This window comes from Alnus glutinosa, chromosome 6, assembly GCF_958979055.1.
Source record: "Alnus glutinosa chromosome 6, dhAlnGlut1.1, whole genome shotgun sequence".
Taxonomy (NCBI): Eukaryota; Viridiplantae; Streptophyta; class Magnoliopsida; order Fagales; family Betulaceae; genus Alnus; species Alnus glutinosa.
In genome coordinates, this window is record NC_084891.1 from 2,468,278 (window position 1) to 2,486,593 (window position 18,316).

General features: G+C 32.7%; 2 protein-coding genes across 3 annotated transcripts; both read right to left on the reverse strand.

Annotated features, from left to right (window-relative positions):
- Positions 1 to 801: 801 nt before the first annotated feature.
- Positions 802 to 7,440, reverse strand: LOC133870115 (chorismate mutase 2). Of its 2 annotated transcripts, XM_062307167.1 has the most exons (6): positions 7,230 to 7,440; positions 6,761 to 7,001; positions 3,251 to 3,337; positions 3,040 to 3,183; positions 2,078 to 2,170; positions 802 to 1,359 (listed from the first exon to the last, which is right to left on the reverse strand). In XM_062307167.1, the coding sequence occupies exons 2-6, from the start codon at positions 6,983 to 6,985 to the stop codon at positions 1,126 to 1,128; spliced, it is 783 nt and encodes a 260-aa protein (XP_062163151.1). In that variant the 5' UTR covers positions 6,986 to 7,001; positions 7,230 to 7,440; the 3' UTR covers positions 802 to 1,125. The 2 variants fall into 2 exon arrangements, with proteins under 2 accessions (XP_062163151.1, XP_062163150.1); XM_062307166.1 differs by lacking the exon at positions 7,230 to 7,440 and having other exon boundaries at positions 6,761 to 7,159.
- A 1,283-nt stretch (positions 7,441 to 8,723) lies between these two features.
- Positions 8,724 to 12,490, reverse strand: LOC133871144 (protein POLAR LOCALIZATION DURING ASYMMETRIC DIVISION AND REDISTRIBUTION-like). The gene is made up of 3 exons (XM_062308521.1): positions 11,975 to 12,490; positions 10,209 to 10,666; positions 8,724 to 9,263 (listed from the first exon to the last, which is right to left on the reverse strand). Exons 1-3 carry the CDS (start codon positions 12,309 to 12,311, stop codon positions 8,949 to 8,951), a joined length of 1,110 nt encoding a protein of 369 aa, XP_062164505.1. The 5' UTR covers positions 12,312 to 12,490; the 3' UTR covers positions 8,724 to 8,948.
- Between the last annotated feature and the right edge of the window lie 5,826 nt (positions 12,491 to 18,316).

Genomic DNA, 18,316 nt, shown 5'->3' on the forward strand with positions numbered 1-18,316 from the left:
GTGCAATAATTCTCTCGGAATCGTTTTTAATTAGGATCAATAATTATTTGATGCATGAAATGGAAGAATAACATGTACCAAGAGGCTAATTACAAAGGCTTTGTTTGTTAACACATTTTTATCATATCTTTTGTTGTATGCTTTCAAAACAAAAATATTAACAAATAACTCAAAATACGAAATACAAAAAACAACTTTCACTTTTAAATCAAATCAAAACATATATATATAAAAACATCAATAAACATAGCCTTACAATTTTTCCATGCTTGTATCGAAATTTGGGGTTGTAAGACTCAAACGATTCATTAGCTTATTAACGGACAGTTATTAATCGTTAACCGCCTACGACAATGCAGTAAGCGTTGGCTTTTTCCAACTAACCGTCTAGGGCGGTGCGATTAGCGGTAGTAGAGTAACGGAAGCGGTTAATAACCATCTACCCATACATATATATTAAAAAATAGTATAACAAAACGATGTCGTTTTGCTATAAGGTTTCATACCAAAACACTAAAATAGGTCGAAAGTAGTCGTAGAACCGTTGAAAACAAACCCAAAAAAAGAGGCACAAAAAGGCTCAAAACACCAAAATTTGTCCAAAAGACCCATACTTGACGGGCGGTTTGGGCATAAATAACCATTAATCGGTGGTTACTCAAAACTGCTAACTGCTTAAGGCGGTACAGTTAGCGATTAGAAGCAAAAACTGCTAACCGCCGCCAATTATACCGCCCTAGAAGGCATCACTAGTGAATAACGTATATCTAATCATGCACACACATATCCATGCAAATAAACTTTCTTAAATAGACGCAAATTTATTGGGTAAATTTTAAAATGATGTTATTCCACAATCAAATAGATAAGAAGATAAATGCTAAAAGTACTTAAACTTTTACAAATGAAGTCTTACTAAGATGATGTGGAGCTTATTCATTAGTACTCGTAACATTTATTTTTATTAATTGTTTTGATCATCTCTAATGAATAAGCTCAACATCAGTTAATAAGACACTCTTTGTAAAAGTTTAAGTACATGTAGCATTTATCGACAAGAATGTCCATGAGAATAATTCAATTCTTCATCACATAAGTAGTTGAAAGATGAAGGAAAAGGAGGGTTCAATCGAGGCGGCGTAGGAGGTACTCCACTTCCACAAGCTTGGTGAGAGGCATTACCCACTCCCCATAGAGTCGAGAAAGAACTGATGGATCGACCTTGTACTTCCCCGTGTCGTCAACAGTCTTGTTCAAAGTCACTTCTTGCCCAAACACCATGGCCTTCTTGGCAACTCTCTTCTTCACCTCTTCTTCTACGCTCTCAACTGTCAACAATTTCATCAGAGCATCTCTGTCCTGAAAGAACCCACAAATTATCCTACTAAAATGCATAATCATTTGGCCTCATCGGAGGAAAACATTCTTAATTTTTTTAAAAATTCTAAAGAAAAGAAAATGGGTGAGGGATTTTCAAACGGGGCTAGTCTTTCACTCAACCCTTCTTGTTTTGAAAACGAAACCATTAATAAACATCTAAAAAACACAAAAAATAAAATAAAATTGTCAAATGTAACTTTGAAAGCACTTTTTGTAAAACTCATTTGTTTTCCCTTCGGAGTTAGCACAATTAATTAGGAAAATAAAGGTACGTTTGGGATTGCGATTTCATAGACAATAAGTACGATTTTAAACCAAATCGCAGAACATAAATCGTTTGGAAACTGCGTTTTTAAAAATTGCGATTTGAAAACGCAGAAAATCTGCTTTTTCAAATCGCAAGTAAGATGGTGTTTTTTTGAAAACGCAGAATTTTAAAGGCTAATTTGCGATTTTAAATGCTGAATTGTGATTTTGCCAAACGCTTAACTGCGTTTTTAAAAATCACTTTTTTCAAATCGCACATTTTAAAATCGTGATTTTAAATCGCACTTTTTAAAATCGCAAGCCCAAATAGACCCTAAGATACTCTTATAAATATTTCAATCAATATGTTATCATTTGTTTAAGACTCTACAAAGCAAGTAAACAACCAAAACTTCATTTGCTGTAATGTTTAATGATTCATCCATAATACCTTAGCACGAATTGCAGGCTCATATTCTGTTGGGGATGTCTTGAATTTTACCTCAGCTACTAACTTTCCATAATGAATCCTTCTTGAAAGGGCCTGCAGGCAAAGGTCATACTATTCCTTATCAAAATATGAGTTATGTCAGTCAATGCTTATCCAGACACTTTCAAAACCTGAACTTACCAAATAAAATTTAGGGTTAAGTGCCTTTTTGCCCCATGCGGTTTAACAATGTTATTTTTTGCTCCACGTAATTCATTTTTTGTATTACAAATGATTAGATGATACATCACTTATAACTAAAAACGGAGAGGTACTTCAGTCTAACTTTCGTTCCAAAATTGACGGAAGTCCACATCAGAACCCTTGAGAAACTAACATGTGTCCTATGCTTCATTAAAAATTAAAAAACTAAAAAGATTAAAAAAAAAAAAATAGAAAGGTGGCTCGAGCCACCCCCACAAAGCCAAAAAGGAAAAAAAAATTAAAAAAAAATAAATTTATCTTAGGGTTTGGCCGAGTGAAAGTTTCGGCCACCCCCATTTTATTATTTGGGGCGGCTCGAGCCCCCCCTCAAATTTTTTTTTTTTTTTAAAAAAAAAAATTCAAAAATTTTTTTTAAATGTTTTTAATACTTTTTTTTTAAAAAAATAATTTTATTTTTAATGGGGCATAGGACACGTGTTAGTTTATTAAGGGTGTTAACGTGGACTTTCGTTAATTTTTGGACGGATGTATCATCTCCGTTTTTAGCTAAAAGCGAGGTAACATTTATGATACAAAATGAATCACATGGAGCAAAAAATAAAATTACACCAGAGGGCGGTCAAAGGTATTGAACCCTAAAATTTAAAGAGAAGAAAAAAAATATATATATATGACTTTGCACAAGAAAGGGTGTCCAATTGATCATTAGCAGCATTGTACAATACAAAGGAAAAGTTACACAACAGAGGCACCTTTACCTGTAAACAAACAAGATCACTAGCAGCGGTTGCTTCATAATTGCCATCATCACCAGGGGCAGCAAACAATGCAAGCAGTTTATCAAAATACACGTCCCATATTGACTTGTTTATGTTAATGGAAGCTGCTGATGGATGCAAATCCTACAATGGGAATTAGATCAAATCAAAATTGAAAAGCACAAAACCAGAGTCTAGGGCATGTCATTACCTCTGTATGGTTTTGAGATGGCACAAGGGAGGGTGGTACATCTTTTGGAAAGAAGGGATGTTCTTCTGGGTTTGTAAATCTACCAGCCTGCAAAATTCCAAGTCATGTTGGCAATAAGACTGAAGTAAGGATGCATTTGTTCACATGACTCATTGCCCTGGTTTTACCAAGTTTACATTTGGCATTCACATGTGAATCACAAAACATAAACATCCAGGATGCATATAAATTAAGAGGAGAGAAGGCTAAAACAAACTAAATTAAGTCCAACAGAGCAATTTAGTTCAGTGCCAAGTGATGTTTGGATCCTATATATTATGTTATTTTATTTTAATTTAGTTGTGTTTTATGTTGTTTTAGTAGGCTATCAGCGAGGGCCGGTTCAACTCCTAGGCAACTTAGGCGGTTGCTCAGAGCCTTCAATTAATAATTGTACAATAAAATGCATTTTAAAAAAAAAAAATCTAATATGATAAAAAGTTGATAAATAATCTCTAATAAAGGTTATCAATTATGGTAAAAAATAATTTTACAATATTGGGGCTTTAAAAATCTCGACATGAAAATTAGAATTTATTAAATCTAGAGATGTAGTAATTCCCTTTCTTCCAATCTATACAATTCACATTCGTAAAGAATAAACTTTCCATAAAGTTAATAATTAAGACTTCAATGTCGTAAGTTTCAAAGTATCTTTATTTTTTTCTTAATTCATTATATGTTGTTAAGTTATATATTAAAATAACAAAATCTGAATCAACCAATGTAAAATAATAATAAGAGAAAACTACAATTTAGCCCTTCAAACTGTCAGCCGTTTTTCAAGTAGTCTCACAAACTACCAACTTTTGGACTCTGACCTTCCAAACTACCAAAAAGTTTTAAAAATACTAATTTTGTAAAAATATACCTATAATACTCTTGCCACATGTTATTTTTCAATTAAAAAATTAAAAATTAAAAACTAAAATTTATTTTTTATTTTAAAAAAAAAATGGGTGTTTGAGCGGCAGCCACCCCCCTTGGGGAGGGGGTGGCCACGAGCCACCCCTCAAACACCTATTTTTTAAAAATAAATAAATTTTTAGTTTTTTAATTTTTTATAAAAAAATTTTAATTGAAAATTGACACATGGCATAAGTGTTATAGGCATATTTTGACAAAATAGTCATTTTTAAAACTTTTTTATAGTTTGGAGGGCCAAAGTTTAAAGTTGGCAGTTTATAAGGCTACTTACAAAATGATTGACAGTTTGAATGGTTAAATTGTTATTTTTCATAATAATAATTAACAATTACTGTATATTGTAGCGGATTTTTTTTTAATACTTTGATATCTCATATTATAAATTATCACCTACAAATTGTCGACAGCAAAAGAACAAATAAAAGTGACTCTCGAGTTGGCCCCAAATATTGACGCGGTTACTTATAAAAAAAAAAAAATATATTGACGCGGTGGACTCCATAGTCCACACGCACAGCGTGGACCGTCCGATGGAGACGACCAACCCCAATATGTGGAATCTTTCGTCCCAAACGAGACAAACAAAAAGAACCACGACATGGAAAGACACCATGAAAGTGGAATTCCACGACAACACGCCGAAAATCAAAATACTATAGATGTGTTTGGAAATAGAGTTTTATAGGAAAAAAAAAATAGCTTTTAAGAAAAGAAAAAATCTTCTTTTTTTTAAGATTTTTTTTTTTTTTTTTTTTTCAAAAGTGAGATTTGACTTTTCTTAGAAAAACAAAAAAAAATACTTCATAAATTTTTGGGATAAATACCCCATTGGTACCTGAGTTTTACGTGTTTTTAAATTTAGTACCTCAGTTTTGTTTGGTATCATAGGTGGTACCTGAATTAAGGGTAAAAACCCATTTGATACCTCTGTTAGATTTTCCGTCCAAATTTTAACGGCTCGCCACGTGTCAACCGCTGAGGTTGACACGTGACACTACATAAAAAAAAAATTAAAAATTAAAAATTAAAATCTTTAAAAAATGATTAAAAATAATAAAATTTTTAAAAAAAAATTAAAAAAAGAAAAAATGAGAGGGGTGGCTGAGCCACCCCCCTTGGCCACCATGGGGGTGGCCGGCCACCCCCATTTTGGCCAAGGAGGTGGCCCAGCCACCCTCTTGGCCGGTCTGACCGGTCTGGGGTGGCCGAACCACCTCATAGGGGGTGGTTCGGCCACCCCACAGTTGAAAAAAAAAAAAAAAAATAAAAAATAAAATAAAATAAAATTGAAGGGTTTTGGCCCTAGGGGGTGGTTCGGCCACCCCCAAGGGCCAACCCAAAAATTTTTTTTGAAGGGTTTTGGCCACGGGGGTGGTTCGGCCACCCCCTAGGGCCAAAACCCTTCAAAAAAAAATTTTTTTTTTTTTTTTTTTCAACTGTGGGGTGGCCGAACCACCCCCTATGGGGTGGTTCGGCCACCCCAGACCGGTCAGACCGGCCAAGGGGGTGGCTCAGCCACCCCTCTTCTTTTTTCTTTTTTTAATTTTTTTTTTTAAATTTTATTATTTTTAATCATTTTCTAAAGATTTAAATTTTTAATTTTTAATTTTTTTTTATGTAGTGCCACGTGTCAACCTCAGCGGTTGACACGTGGCGAGCCGTTAAAATTTGGACGGAAAATCTCACAGAGGTACCAAATGAGTTTTTACCCTTAATTCAGGTACCACCTATGATACCAAACAAAACTGAGGTACTAAATTTAAAAACACGTAAAACTCAGGTACCAATGAGGTATTTATCCCTAAATTTTTTATCAAACAAACAAATTTTTGCTATGCACACATTTTTATGTATTAAAAGTACTTTTTAAGCTTCTTAATGCAATTACAAACAAACACTTAATGGTTTAAAAAGAGAATGGATTGTTACATTACAAGAGTGCACAACAAGTGCACTCTCCCCCTCAGTGTGTGGGCCACACCCTCATGTGAGGGGGAGGAGTGCACAAATTGTGCACATGTTGTAAAATGATCATTTCCCGTTTAAAAATATACGATTTCAATAGGTGATTTATTAAAATGTAGCTAAGTATTTGACAAAATCTTAGTTTGACGATGAAAATAGTGTTTTCTAAAAAACGCATTTATTTATCCGTGATTTGTAAATGTGCTTTTTAAAAAAAAAAAAAAAAACATTTTTAGATACGTTTAGGTTTACGATTTCAAAACGTACTGTTTAAAAATTGTAATTTTAAAATGTGCGATTTGAAAATGCAGTTAAGCTTTTTGATAAAATCGTAGTTTAACCTTTAAGATGCAATTTGAAAACGCATATTTTTTTTACGTTTATAAATCATAATTTTTTAAAAACATTCTTAAACTATATATATTCTACAATTTGATTTAAAATCGTACTTTTTATTTGCGAACACACAACGACAAATACACTTTTCAAACTGGCATTGTTTTATGCAATTTTATTTAAAATTGTACTTTTATACAAGCTTGGCCCATTTGTGACCCGATGCCCATTAAGAGAACATACCTTAGCTTGGAGGGCCTCAGTTTCCCTAACAAGAAACTGGGCCAAGGAGCCAGAAAACCCAGGAATGTTAGCGTAAGAGCCATTGTACGTGGGAGAATTGATGGGGAACCGAGCCCGCTCAATGAGGCCGAAAACGATGGTGTCTTCTTGTCGAATCAACGACTGTCGTACCGACTCCAGCGTGAGCGAATTCGCCGAACCAGCATTCGAGAGTGCCTCCGCCATAGAGTTGTCTCTATTTCTAACAACGCCATGAGAAAACAGAAAAAGAATCAGTAATCGCACCACCATGTTTACGCGATTTTTGTGGATTTGTCAAAGACCGAGAAGAATAAGAAGAAGAAATGAGCAAATGCAAAAACATTGATAAGGAAAACGATGTGAAAAAAAAAAATCTCTACAGCGTGATTTTGTTGCCTTAATTAGAGGTCAATTGCCAACCAAGATAGGAAAATCCATAAATAAATACCTTGAATTCGGAGCAGAAAGAACCAGGTTGCAATTTGAGATAGAGAGAGCCGGGGATGGTGGCGATGGGGGTGCGTGATTCTTGTATGCGGGTTTTGCGTGTGCTGCTGGCGTGGCGTAGCGAGGTTGGGTGGGGAGTCTTTGCGTTGGAGGTCGGCAAGGGGTGGACCCAGCCGCGTCTGTTTCCGGTTGTTCCGTTGAGCTTCAGACTTTTTTTTCTTTCTTTGAAGACTTTTTTATTATTATTATTGGCTTTTTTTTGAAGACTTAGTAAAGAAGGTTTGCCTTTCTTTTTTTATTCGATTCGTGAGACAACGTGGCTTTTCTTTAACCTTAGACCCCTTTTTTTTTTCTTCTATTCTTTATATATATATATATATAAACATTTAGAAAGATCTCGTTGAATTAAACAATTAATTATGATAATTGAATTTAGAAATGTGTTATAAATTATTTTGTCTTTTTTCTATTCTTTTTCTTGGTGCGACATTTTCAATCCACATTTAAATCAATATTAATTAAAAGGAAAAAAAAAAAATTGTGAATTAATAAAGTCACATCAAGAGAGAATGATGAAAGAATGACAAGATAAATCAAAATATTATTTCTCTTGAATTTAAATACATTAACTTAATTTTTTAAGTTGATTGGTATTTCTGAATAGCTTACCTCCTAAACATGAGCCATGTTTGTTAATACTTTTTAGGGAGTATTTTTTTATTGTGAGAAATGTTTGAAACTAGACTTTTATCCCATCTTGCTGAAGTTCTCACTACTAATAATTTTTGTTTTAAAAAATAAAATTCAAAGGCTAATTGACAGTACCACATTAACAAAATGAAATAAAATTGTAGCATATATAATTAGTACTCTTTCTTCTTCTTCTTCTTCTTCTTCTTCTTTTTTTGTTGAAATAAGTGTTTTGGTGTAACAAAAAGATAGAATTAATTTTTAATGTTTTGTGTTTTGAATTGTTTGTTAATCCTTTTGTTTTGTTTTAATCCTGTTATCTTTTGGTCCGCTGCAAAAACCTCTTTTTTTTTGGCTTTTTCCTTAGTCAGTAAGCCAATAAATTATTGAACCGGGCATTTATTTGATCAAATTTCAGTTTGTTATTGTTTTTATTTACCATTATATCAACTGTATTGGAGAGTTTGTTGGCCTAGAGGTTTTTTCCCATTCCATTGTCGTTTCTGAGAAATCTATCAAGCTCTGTCCTGTGTCATAAGTAGAGAACAAAGTGAGATATGAAGTTGTTGACCAAGGGATCGATCCGTGTTAAAATATTAATTAAATATTAAATATTTTATTTTTTATTAACGTAACATTTTAAGATAAGTGGTGATTTAACATAATATCAAAGAAAAAAGTCTTTAGTTTGTACCTTATCTTTATCATTTAATTCTATTTCAATTAAATATTATATGTGTTAAACTTTGCATAAACATAATCCATATATCACTTAGCAAAAGTACTCGAAGAAAAATATAAAGGATTTCCTAAAACAAAACCCACTCTGTTGCATTTCTTGAATGCATGTATTATTCTTCTCATTTTTCATCATTACACCTTGTACAAACAATATCACACACTGTTTCAAACCCAAAAGCCAAATAGATACAGTAACTCATCATCACACACCAAGTAAAATTACACATGCATCGTGGCTTTAACAAAATCTCACTCAATTGTTTACAAGTTGATGCTCTTACCTACATGATTAAGAAGTTTCTGAATCATGTTGGGAACTAATCCGTGAAGGCCCTGGAACATGATGGGAAATAAGTCGTGCAGTGTCTTTCCACCAAGAAGCCTCTATTTCTTTCTCACGGAGCTTGTGCATAGCACATTCTAGATCAGCTTCTAGCTCTTTTATCCGTTCTTGCTGCCTTGCTTCCAGTAGTTCATGCAACCTTCTCTGGAGTTCTGTGGGTGGAACTCCACAGTGCACTTCACTACTGCCATTTTGAAGGTCAATTACCTCCCCAAAACTCAAACTGCGGCTTCTGACAGAATCAGTGTCCTCAACAGTCACCTGCCATTTTTCAGTTTACAGATATTCAGAAATGCAACAGAGAAATTGCGTAGAACAACATACTAAAGATCATTCCAGAAAAGGGGTGGGGGGGTACTCACCACAAAGTTGGGGAACTCGATCAAATTTTCTGACCCAAAAAATAAGAACACTTCTATTGTCTAAACCTTTATATATATATACAAGTAAATGCAAAATTCATTAAAAACATAGTGGGGTGCAACCCTAGTACAAAGAAAGTATACAAGATAACTGCTAAAGTATAGAAAGGATATGCCTACACTTGTTTTCTTATTGATCTTAAAGGTTTGGTATAAACTGAAAAAGGGAAAATTGATAGAGAATGATAAGAGAAAATGTACATAAGATTAAACAAAGACGGTTAATAACTTAAAGGGTGATATTTTCCCACTGTGATGAATACTCCTTCGTTAATGGAGAGAATAAGAATCACAATAATTTCTGGGAATGATCGCCTCTAACCTCTTATAGCACCTACTTTTGCAGAAGGCAATTATTATATAAATAATTGATGAACTGAAGGTTACAATGAAATATCAAAAAGCAATATCGAGGTGACTTTTGAAGGTAAAAACCCCTCCTAGGCTGCTAATCTTGTAATTTCCTACCAAAAAACACATAACATAAACACAATACATGGAGATAGGTTGCTTATTAATTTTTTTGATAAGTAAGATAGATAGGTTGCTTATTAATGAAAACATAAAACAAGAAAAATTTCAAATCAATGTTTTGGAAATACTACGAGATGCTCCTCTTTGGTGGTACCAACACTGAGTAACAGCCATTGAAGGGAGAAACTTTTTTCTAATACACACAGAATCATTGTAAATGAGCTTTGTGGGTTTTATTGGCCGTCTCACAGACAGACATGCATCAATCACAAAGGAAGCAAAGGACAGACCGAAACATAATTCTATGTACCTTTATCCTTTGCTGCTGTGGATGTTTCAACGAATTATCTCTATCCAAGTGGACCTGCAAACGCTCCAACTCAGCTTCAAGTTCTGCCTCAAGTTCATCCATTCCTTCTTCATATTCCTCTTGTTGACGTGTATTAGATTTAAAAGGCTGATCATGTACCATAATGGTTTCCGAATCTGGTAATATATATGATGTTGTTTGTGACTGAAGTGAAAGGCTGCTGCTAAAGTTTGAGCCTTCTCGTGCATCAGTGGTGGAATAGGCAAGAGTGTCAATTGACTCAAATGGCTTACACAGTGCATCCTTTCTTTGCAACTCCTTTTTGACATTTTGAAGAAGCGTTTCCATTTCCGTACGCAACTCCACCATCTTAGTAAGTTCATTTTTACTCGCTGCAATGAGATATAGCAAACTACATCCCACTCCCAAGTTGAAAGAAGTATCTTTCCTACACTGTCCTGGATATATTAGAAACATGTAAAACATTTAATACACACATAGCAAAACAAAACGATAACTGTAAGTTGATAAAAGGACAAAAAAAAAAAATCAGACACTGTTACCAGGTCTTTTATATGAAATCATGCCCTCTCAACATGAAGAAAACATTCATCATATGGCTCGCATAAGGTGGATTTTTTGTTCCAACAAGTCGCTTGAATTATGACTTTTTCGGGTTTGAGACTCTGAATTAAATCCTGTGAGTTCAAATATTATCTCTCTCTCTCTCTCTCTAAACACCCCAAAGCATTTCACTCCCATGTAGATTTTGATTGCTATTGAATGACTGGTATTACAAAAGGAAGCTCATGTGTTTGGTTTACCTAATGGTACTCAAAGGGATGAAGGCTGAATTTTATGTGCCGAGAAAAACAAAGATAGTGATGCAACTGCATGGAAGCTCATACATCTCTAGAAATCAAAGATAGGCAATCAGTATGGTGCCATACTACCATTGTCATTAGTCTAGATAACAAGTTGTGTGTATGGTAGTTGTCTATTTAAAAACTAGGCAGAAATAAATGGTAATATTTGGGAACAAGTTAGACCATGTGAGAACTCGAATCTTTGCTCATTTTCTATTTGTCAGAGACCTGAATTTATCCATATTATGCTGCATTATCTACAAAATCAATACAATCTGGAGCAATTGATTCTCACCCACAGTGCATTAAACATAAAATTATGAGACCCATCCTAAGGCGTACACCTAAAATAAGCACAATCAACACAAGCAAGTACCAACAACAATAAGTCAATTTCTTAAAAACCTGTCAATGCTAATGGAGAGTATCAAATGGAACAATCATGTCTCTTTCCTCTTCTGAGCAAACAATCATATTTCCCCAAAAGGGTAAAATGCATCGACAACCCTTATGGTTTAATACAATTTTATTGACATTTCCGATTTTTCTAATCACGACCCTTTGATATCAAATTGTTCTTATCATCTATTTCCACCCACTTAATGTTAAAATCATTAACGGAAATTATTCGCATGATAGGTAAGTGACTCACTCACCTATATCTCTCTAATCACACCCACGTGATGTCTAATGATTCTTATCTGACTAATTTTCGTTAATAGTTTTTAACGGAGAGCAAATGAAAATAATTCATTAGAACAATTGAATACCACAAAAGGGTGTGAGTAGAAATATTGAAAACCCAATATGTTCAATAGAAGTACATAAAACCAGAAGGGTCAAAGAAATCTCAAACGACAAAGCCAAGCCAAAGAAGCAAACAAAATCAAGCTCTGTCACCTGACTCCTCGCTTTCCGAAGCTGAGGGCGACGAGTCACCGCCGTTCAGACCATTCATCGAACGCCTTGCGCGCATCCCACCTTTCCTTCTCTCCTTGGCCCGCCTCAGCGCCGCCAGCCACCGCGCAACGATCCGGCGCGGCGACGAGCACTGCAGGCTCGTAGACCCGTCGCTACGGCGCCGCCAATCCATGCCAAAATCTACAACACAGTCCTCGTCGTCGTCCTCGTCGTCGTTGTCGTCGGCGAGTATGTCCGCGACGCGAATGCGTTGGTTCTTGGAGTCAACGGGAATTGGGTTTTGGGAGAGGGATTTAAAGAAGAGGCTCTGCTTCATCTGGGGATTGGGATCGGTGTCAGTTACTACGTGCTGCAGAGGGGATTGAGTGGGGAATTGAATGCAAAGAGAGGGTTTTTGAATTGCGGAGAGGAAAGAGGGATTGGAGGGAAAAGGTTTTGTTTAGAGGAGCGTTTGGTTTGCTCGATTTCCAAAGGGTTTTAAGCTTTTATTGCAGTTTTATTGTACGTTGTATGATTGGTTGCATTTATAATGCCAAACACAATTCATAAATGCTGACACGAACACTATCTCTGTGTTTTTTTAGTAGTTATTTGATTCATCGGAGCATCAAATGACTACGACCCGAAAAGAATTTCAAATAACACTACCAAAAAAAAATTTGAAATTTGAAAAGTGTTTACATCTTAGATTATTTATTAACAATTTTAAAAATATATATGGTTTTAATTTTAAAAATTAAAAAGTGTTCTCAATATAGTTGCCAATGAGGCTTGTGATGCTTTTGTAGTGTGGTATGAATTTTGAATGAAAGATAAATTAAGGGTACGGTTGAAAATGCGATTTTGTAGATAAAAAAATGCGATTTTAAATTAAATTTCAAAAAATAAATCGTTTGGAAATTATATTTTAAAAAATTATGATTTAAAAACGCAAAATATCAAAATTTTCAAATCACAATCAATGGAGATTTTTTTTGAAAAACACATAATTTTAAAGGCTAACCCGCGATTTTAAATGCCAAATTGCGATTTTACCAAAATCTTAACTACGTTATTAAAAATCACTTTTTCAAATCGCACATCTTAATATTGCTAGTTTTAAATTGCATTTTTTGAAATCGCAAACCCAAACGAACATTAACTAACCGACATTATTTTTTTACAAATTTGGCAACACTTTCTCTTACAATTTTTTTCAAAAAAGTTAAACTCATTTCATTATATTAACAAACAACTTTCTTCGTTTTTCTCTAAAAAAAAAAATCAAACTTATTTTACATTTATATCATATCAAATTATCAATCAATTCTTATTACTATTCGAAAAAATAAATGGCAAAAAGCTTTGCCGACATAGCAAAACTAGAGTGTTATTTTAACAACACTTTTTAGAATGTGTTTTTTGTTTTTGTTTAAAAATGTGTTTTGATTTGATATAAATGTAAAAAATTGTTTTAAATATTTTGTATTTTGAATTGTTTATAAGGTTTTTTCTTTTTTGAAAAAAAGAAAAAAAAAAAAGAAAAGAAGTTGCCAAACAACATTGCTGGAGCATGCAATGTTGTAAGTCTTAACGCTCGACATGTTGGTTACAGTTAACAATTTAAATTTGCAATCTTTGCATCTTGTAAATAAGGAAAATATTCGGGTTACCGTACAATAGCTTTTATTATAATTATATTTTAGACGGGTGTTATAACTCATAATTTGTAAATTAATTAAGAGTATATAGTTGATAAGTCAGCCACTAATTAATTAAATTAACAAGTTATATTTTTTTACTTAATTAACAATATCATACGGTTGATATCATAATCAAAGAGTAAGACGGCACAAGTGACCATACTTAACATAAATATATGAAATATATATGTGTTAAAATGATAGATAAGATAAAGTACCACCTAGTACTTTAGCTTTCCCTTGATTTAAGGAAGGGACTTGGAATCTGCATTTAGGTAGGGGTGGGCAAATTATCCGCTTACCGAACAGCCATCGACCGCCTACTGACTTTAACCGACTAATTTCGGTTCGGTAGTCGGTATAAAATTTTATTCCGAAAGCCGGATTGGCAGCCGAACCGCCTTTTAAGCGGTAACCAAACCTAACTGAACCGAATTATATTCCGACCGATTAACCGAACCGACATAAAACGAAACAACGTCGTTTTAGTAAGAACGAAACGTATGATCATTTTTTTTTCCCTTAAAAAAATCAAAACGATGTCGTTTCATTACCCATTTTAACCGATTTAACCGACCGCCTATTAACCGCCTTACCGACTTAACCAACCGCCTATTAACCGATTAACCGACCGTCTATTAACCGCTTAACCGACTTAACCGAAATAAATTTACCGACTACATTTCGACAAAAGTCGGTTAACCAACCGAATTAACCGACTTAACCGCCTACCGAACCGACGCCCACCCCTACATTTAGGGAATGGAAGAGGGTTTAAGGAAGCAACACGAGCTCTTTGATTTTTCCTGATAATTAAAACTCTTTAAAATCATTTATAAAACTCATTTTCATTTAATAAGAATTCAATGTGAAATTTAGCATTTATAAACACCTTTGTAATCCATCAATTCAATGTGTTACCCATTCAATAAGAGATTAACTTGTTGAGATGCCACACTTTCCTTTAACGTGTTATTGACCAAATGAGTACGAGTAATGCTATAAATTACATTTATTACACAATGTTGACGTGACTGTTTCAAGACTTTCAATCAATCTTTTGATCAGCTATTATTAAAAAATAAAAATAATAATAAGGGTTGATTGAGACCGACATGTCAGCATTGTAAGATAATTGTGAGATAAAAATATGAAATACAACATTAGTCATTGAGTAATGCTATATACCAAACTTTTATATCACTTTACTTGTGTGCACTATCCATCAATCATTGAATATTTAATTTTTTAAACAATGGTTGATAGAAAAGTAATGTTATAAACTATATTTTTATCCTACAACTATTGTACAATACGAACGTGGCAATTCCAACTAATATTTGGAGTAATCATTGTTAAAAAAAAAATCATTAATTGGTTGGGACTATCACAACAATATTGTAGAATAAAAATATGATATATAACATTTATCTTAATACAATGACTGATTGACAATATCAAATCAGCAAAATTAAATAAAAACGTATTTCTCACATTTATCCTACCAAATTATAGAGTTAATTAACTTGAATTTGACCAATTTTAAGGTTGAGTTTGGCAACCATTTTCTCTCTCCCTCTTTTTTTTTTTCGTTTTTTATATTACATCAATAATTTTTTATTAATATTCAAATAAAATAATAAAAAAAACTCATAACAAATAAATATTTTTTCACTTTTCTATAAAAATTTCAATTTTTTTTTTTTTTTTTTTTTTTTATTCTTTATATCATATTAATCATTTCTTACTACTATTCAAACAAAAATTTTACAAAACAACCATTTAACAAACGGTGCCTAAAGGTTTCTTAATATAATAGCAAAGTAGCTTTCACGGTTTGTGCAATCATTTTCTTGCAACAAGGATTAGAATGTGGTAAGTCAAAGAAGTTAAGGAAAGCATGAAGTAATGTGATGGGACTTTATTAATGCTTAATCATTTTTATTTTCGTCTTTGATTTTGTAAGAAGATTTCATTGACTTTATTAATGCTTAATCATGTACTTTAACAAACACGTCAAATTGTGAACCCTAAAAAGGAGATCTGCATAAAGTGGTTTTGGTGGACCAATTAAAGTGGATTTTGGTTCAGATAATGCCAGTCGTTGCAAAAGAAATCATTCAATATTGTTGTATATTATCAACTTCTTATTCTTCTTCTTCTTTTCCTTTTTTTTTTTTTTTTTTTTAAATAAAAATATTAACAAACAAAACAAAATACAAAATACTTATAAAATATTTAAAATTATTTTCACTTTTATACCATATCAAAATTTTTCAATGACTTTTTTTTTTAAAAAAAAAAAAAAAACCCTAAAAAGCATATTTTTCTATTTGGGTTTGGTTTATTCATTATAAATGAAGCCCTTCTGTCCTTTATATTTGACCTCGGAAATAAAAAAAATAAAAAAAATAAAAAAAGAAGGAAAAACTAATCCTGATATGGCAACATGGCTACCACATTTTGTCATTAATATGATATCGCATACCATTTTATGGTACGTGACATCATTAGATACATCAACTTTAAATCATGACAATAAAATTGAAAGTATTAATTTCATCTGAAATGGAGATGATCTTATTCAAACTTTGTGGGTATTGCATTTTGAAAACTAGTAGCCATTTAATTTATAAAAAATGATGAGATAATACAGTTTTAATTACAATTCTCTTATAACTTCATAGTGGCAACCAAAATGTTACAAGAGTAAGTGTTATGTGAACTATTTCGTGACAATCCACTTCTCAATGTTGACATGACAAATTTCATGTGAACTGTCAAGTCAGTTTGTAAGTATGATAAGTGTCATGTGGAGTGACACGTAACAGTTCACATTTTAATGGCTGACGTGACAAGTGGCACGTGGACAATCACGTCAATTTGTATGAGACTTGTAATAAAAACTGTAGTATTGATAATAGCAATTGTAACTCTCTCTCTCTCTTCAGATTACTGGCTAATTGCATAAAATGGTGGAATTTTCCATCCCTCACCTCCAAAGCTAAGGCAGGACTTGATTGGGGTAACTCATTTTCAACGACACTATTCACTAAATATTGTCAATCTGCTACACTAATAACAAGTGGTCATCAAAATGAGATGCTTAACCCATTTATGGACAAATTTATAGTATGAATTAGAAAAAAGGTCTTTAAAAATGCAATATAATGAACATATCGACGAATACTTCTTGTTATATTCTTTAGGATACTGTAAATAAAAAATAAAAATAAAAAAACAAAGAAAGAAAAAAAGAAAAAGAAAAAGGAGAAGAGAATTCTAAGTTTAGTCATTACCAAATTTTTATAGGTGTGAAAACAGTACATAAAAACTTAATTGATTATTATACGAGTAATGCTATATGAAAAATGAGAAATCATATTTCAATTGGCCCCAGAGAAAAAACTCTTAGAAAACATATATGATCTGCTCCCTCCTCATATCCCTTTCCCTTTCTACTCACCGCTCCTACTCTCTCTCTCTCTCTCTCCTATTATGGTTTTTCTTTTTCTTTTGTTTGCAAAGTTTATTTGACCAGATCAGTAATTTTGGCATCTCTGCTATGCATCTGTCGATTTACCTTTGTGTTGTGCCGTTCATCTTCTTTATGGTTGCTGTTTGTATTTTTGCTTTAAATAATATATATATATATATATATATATATATATATTTTCCATAGATCTGCCTCATGGACGATCTATGGGATGAAGGTTAGTTCGGTGTGAGAGTTTATCTTTTATAGCTTGGATAGTTCGGTGTGAGAGGTTATCTCTCACGGTCGGTTTAAATAAATTTTTCTATGATATTTGGCTACCATTATCTTAGATATAGTCTGCTCGGAGCATATTGCTTTTTAACTATTTTTGTACATGGGTTAGCGGTTTATGAAAGTCATAAAATTAAATAACATTTTATTGTACGAATTTTGTTTGTATTTATGACTTTGTAACCTCATAGTATGTGGCTATGATTTTGCAAAGTTTTATGCTTTGTGATGTAAAAGCTTTACGGTCGTGATTTTTAATCAATTAAATACTTAGATCTTTCGTTAAAAAAAAAGGAAAGAAAAAGTAATGCTATATGGAATACTATCCTTCATGTGCTGAAATTTTGACATAAATATATGGACACTCGCACCATATATTAATGATTATAAATTTATTTTGTTGTATCTAATTGTACATATAATCAACATCATTTAAAATTTTAAATAACGTAATTAAATATACATCATTAAATTTAGAACATCTAGTATGGAATACAAGTTATTTAGGTAGCACAAATCATAATACAAATCCTTATGCATTTGCTGATTATCTAACATTTTATTAAGTGTTTGTATAATCCAATACTTTGATTGAACTAACAACCCTAGTTTATCACTCAGAAGCTTAGAATTGATCAAATTATAGAATATAAATAGGAAATTGATGGATTTTAATAATTTAATAAGTTGATGACAAAGGTTTCCTTCAACCTAATAATTTTTCTCTAACTCTATTTATTGAATTAATATATAAATTATCATTTGTATTTTCTCTTCAACCCAATGTGAAAGAAAGTTTGTCTTTCATTTTAACGATATAAATAATGTCACATTATTTTAATTATTGAAAGGCGTGAAAATGTATTTATC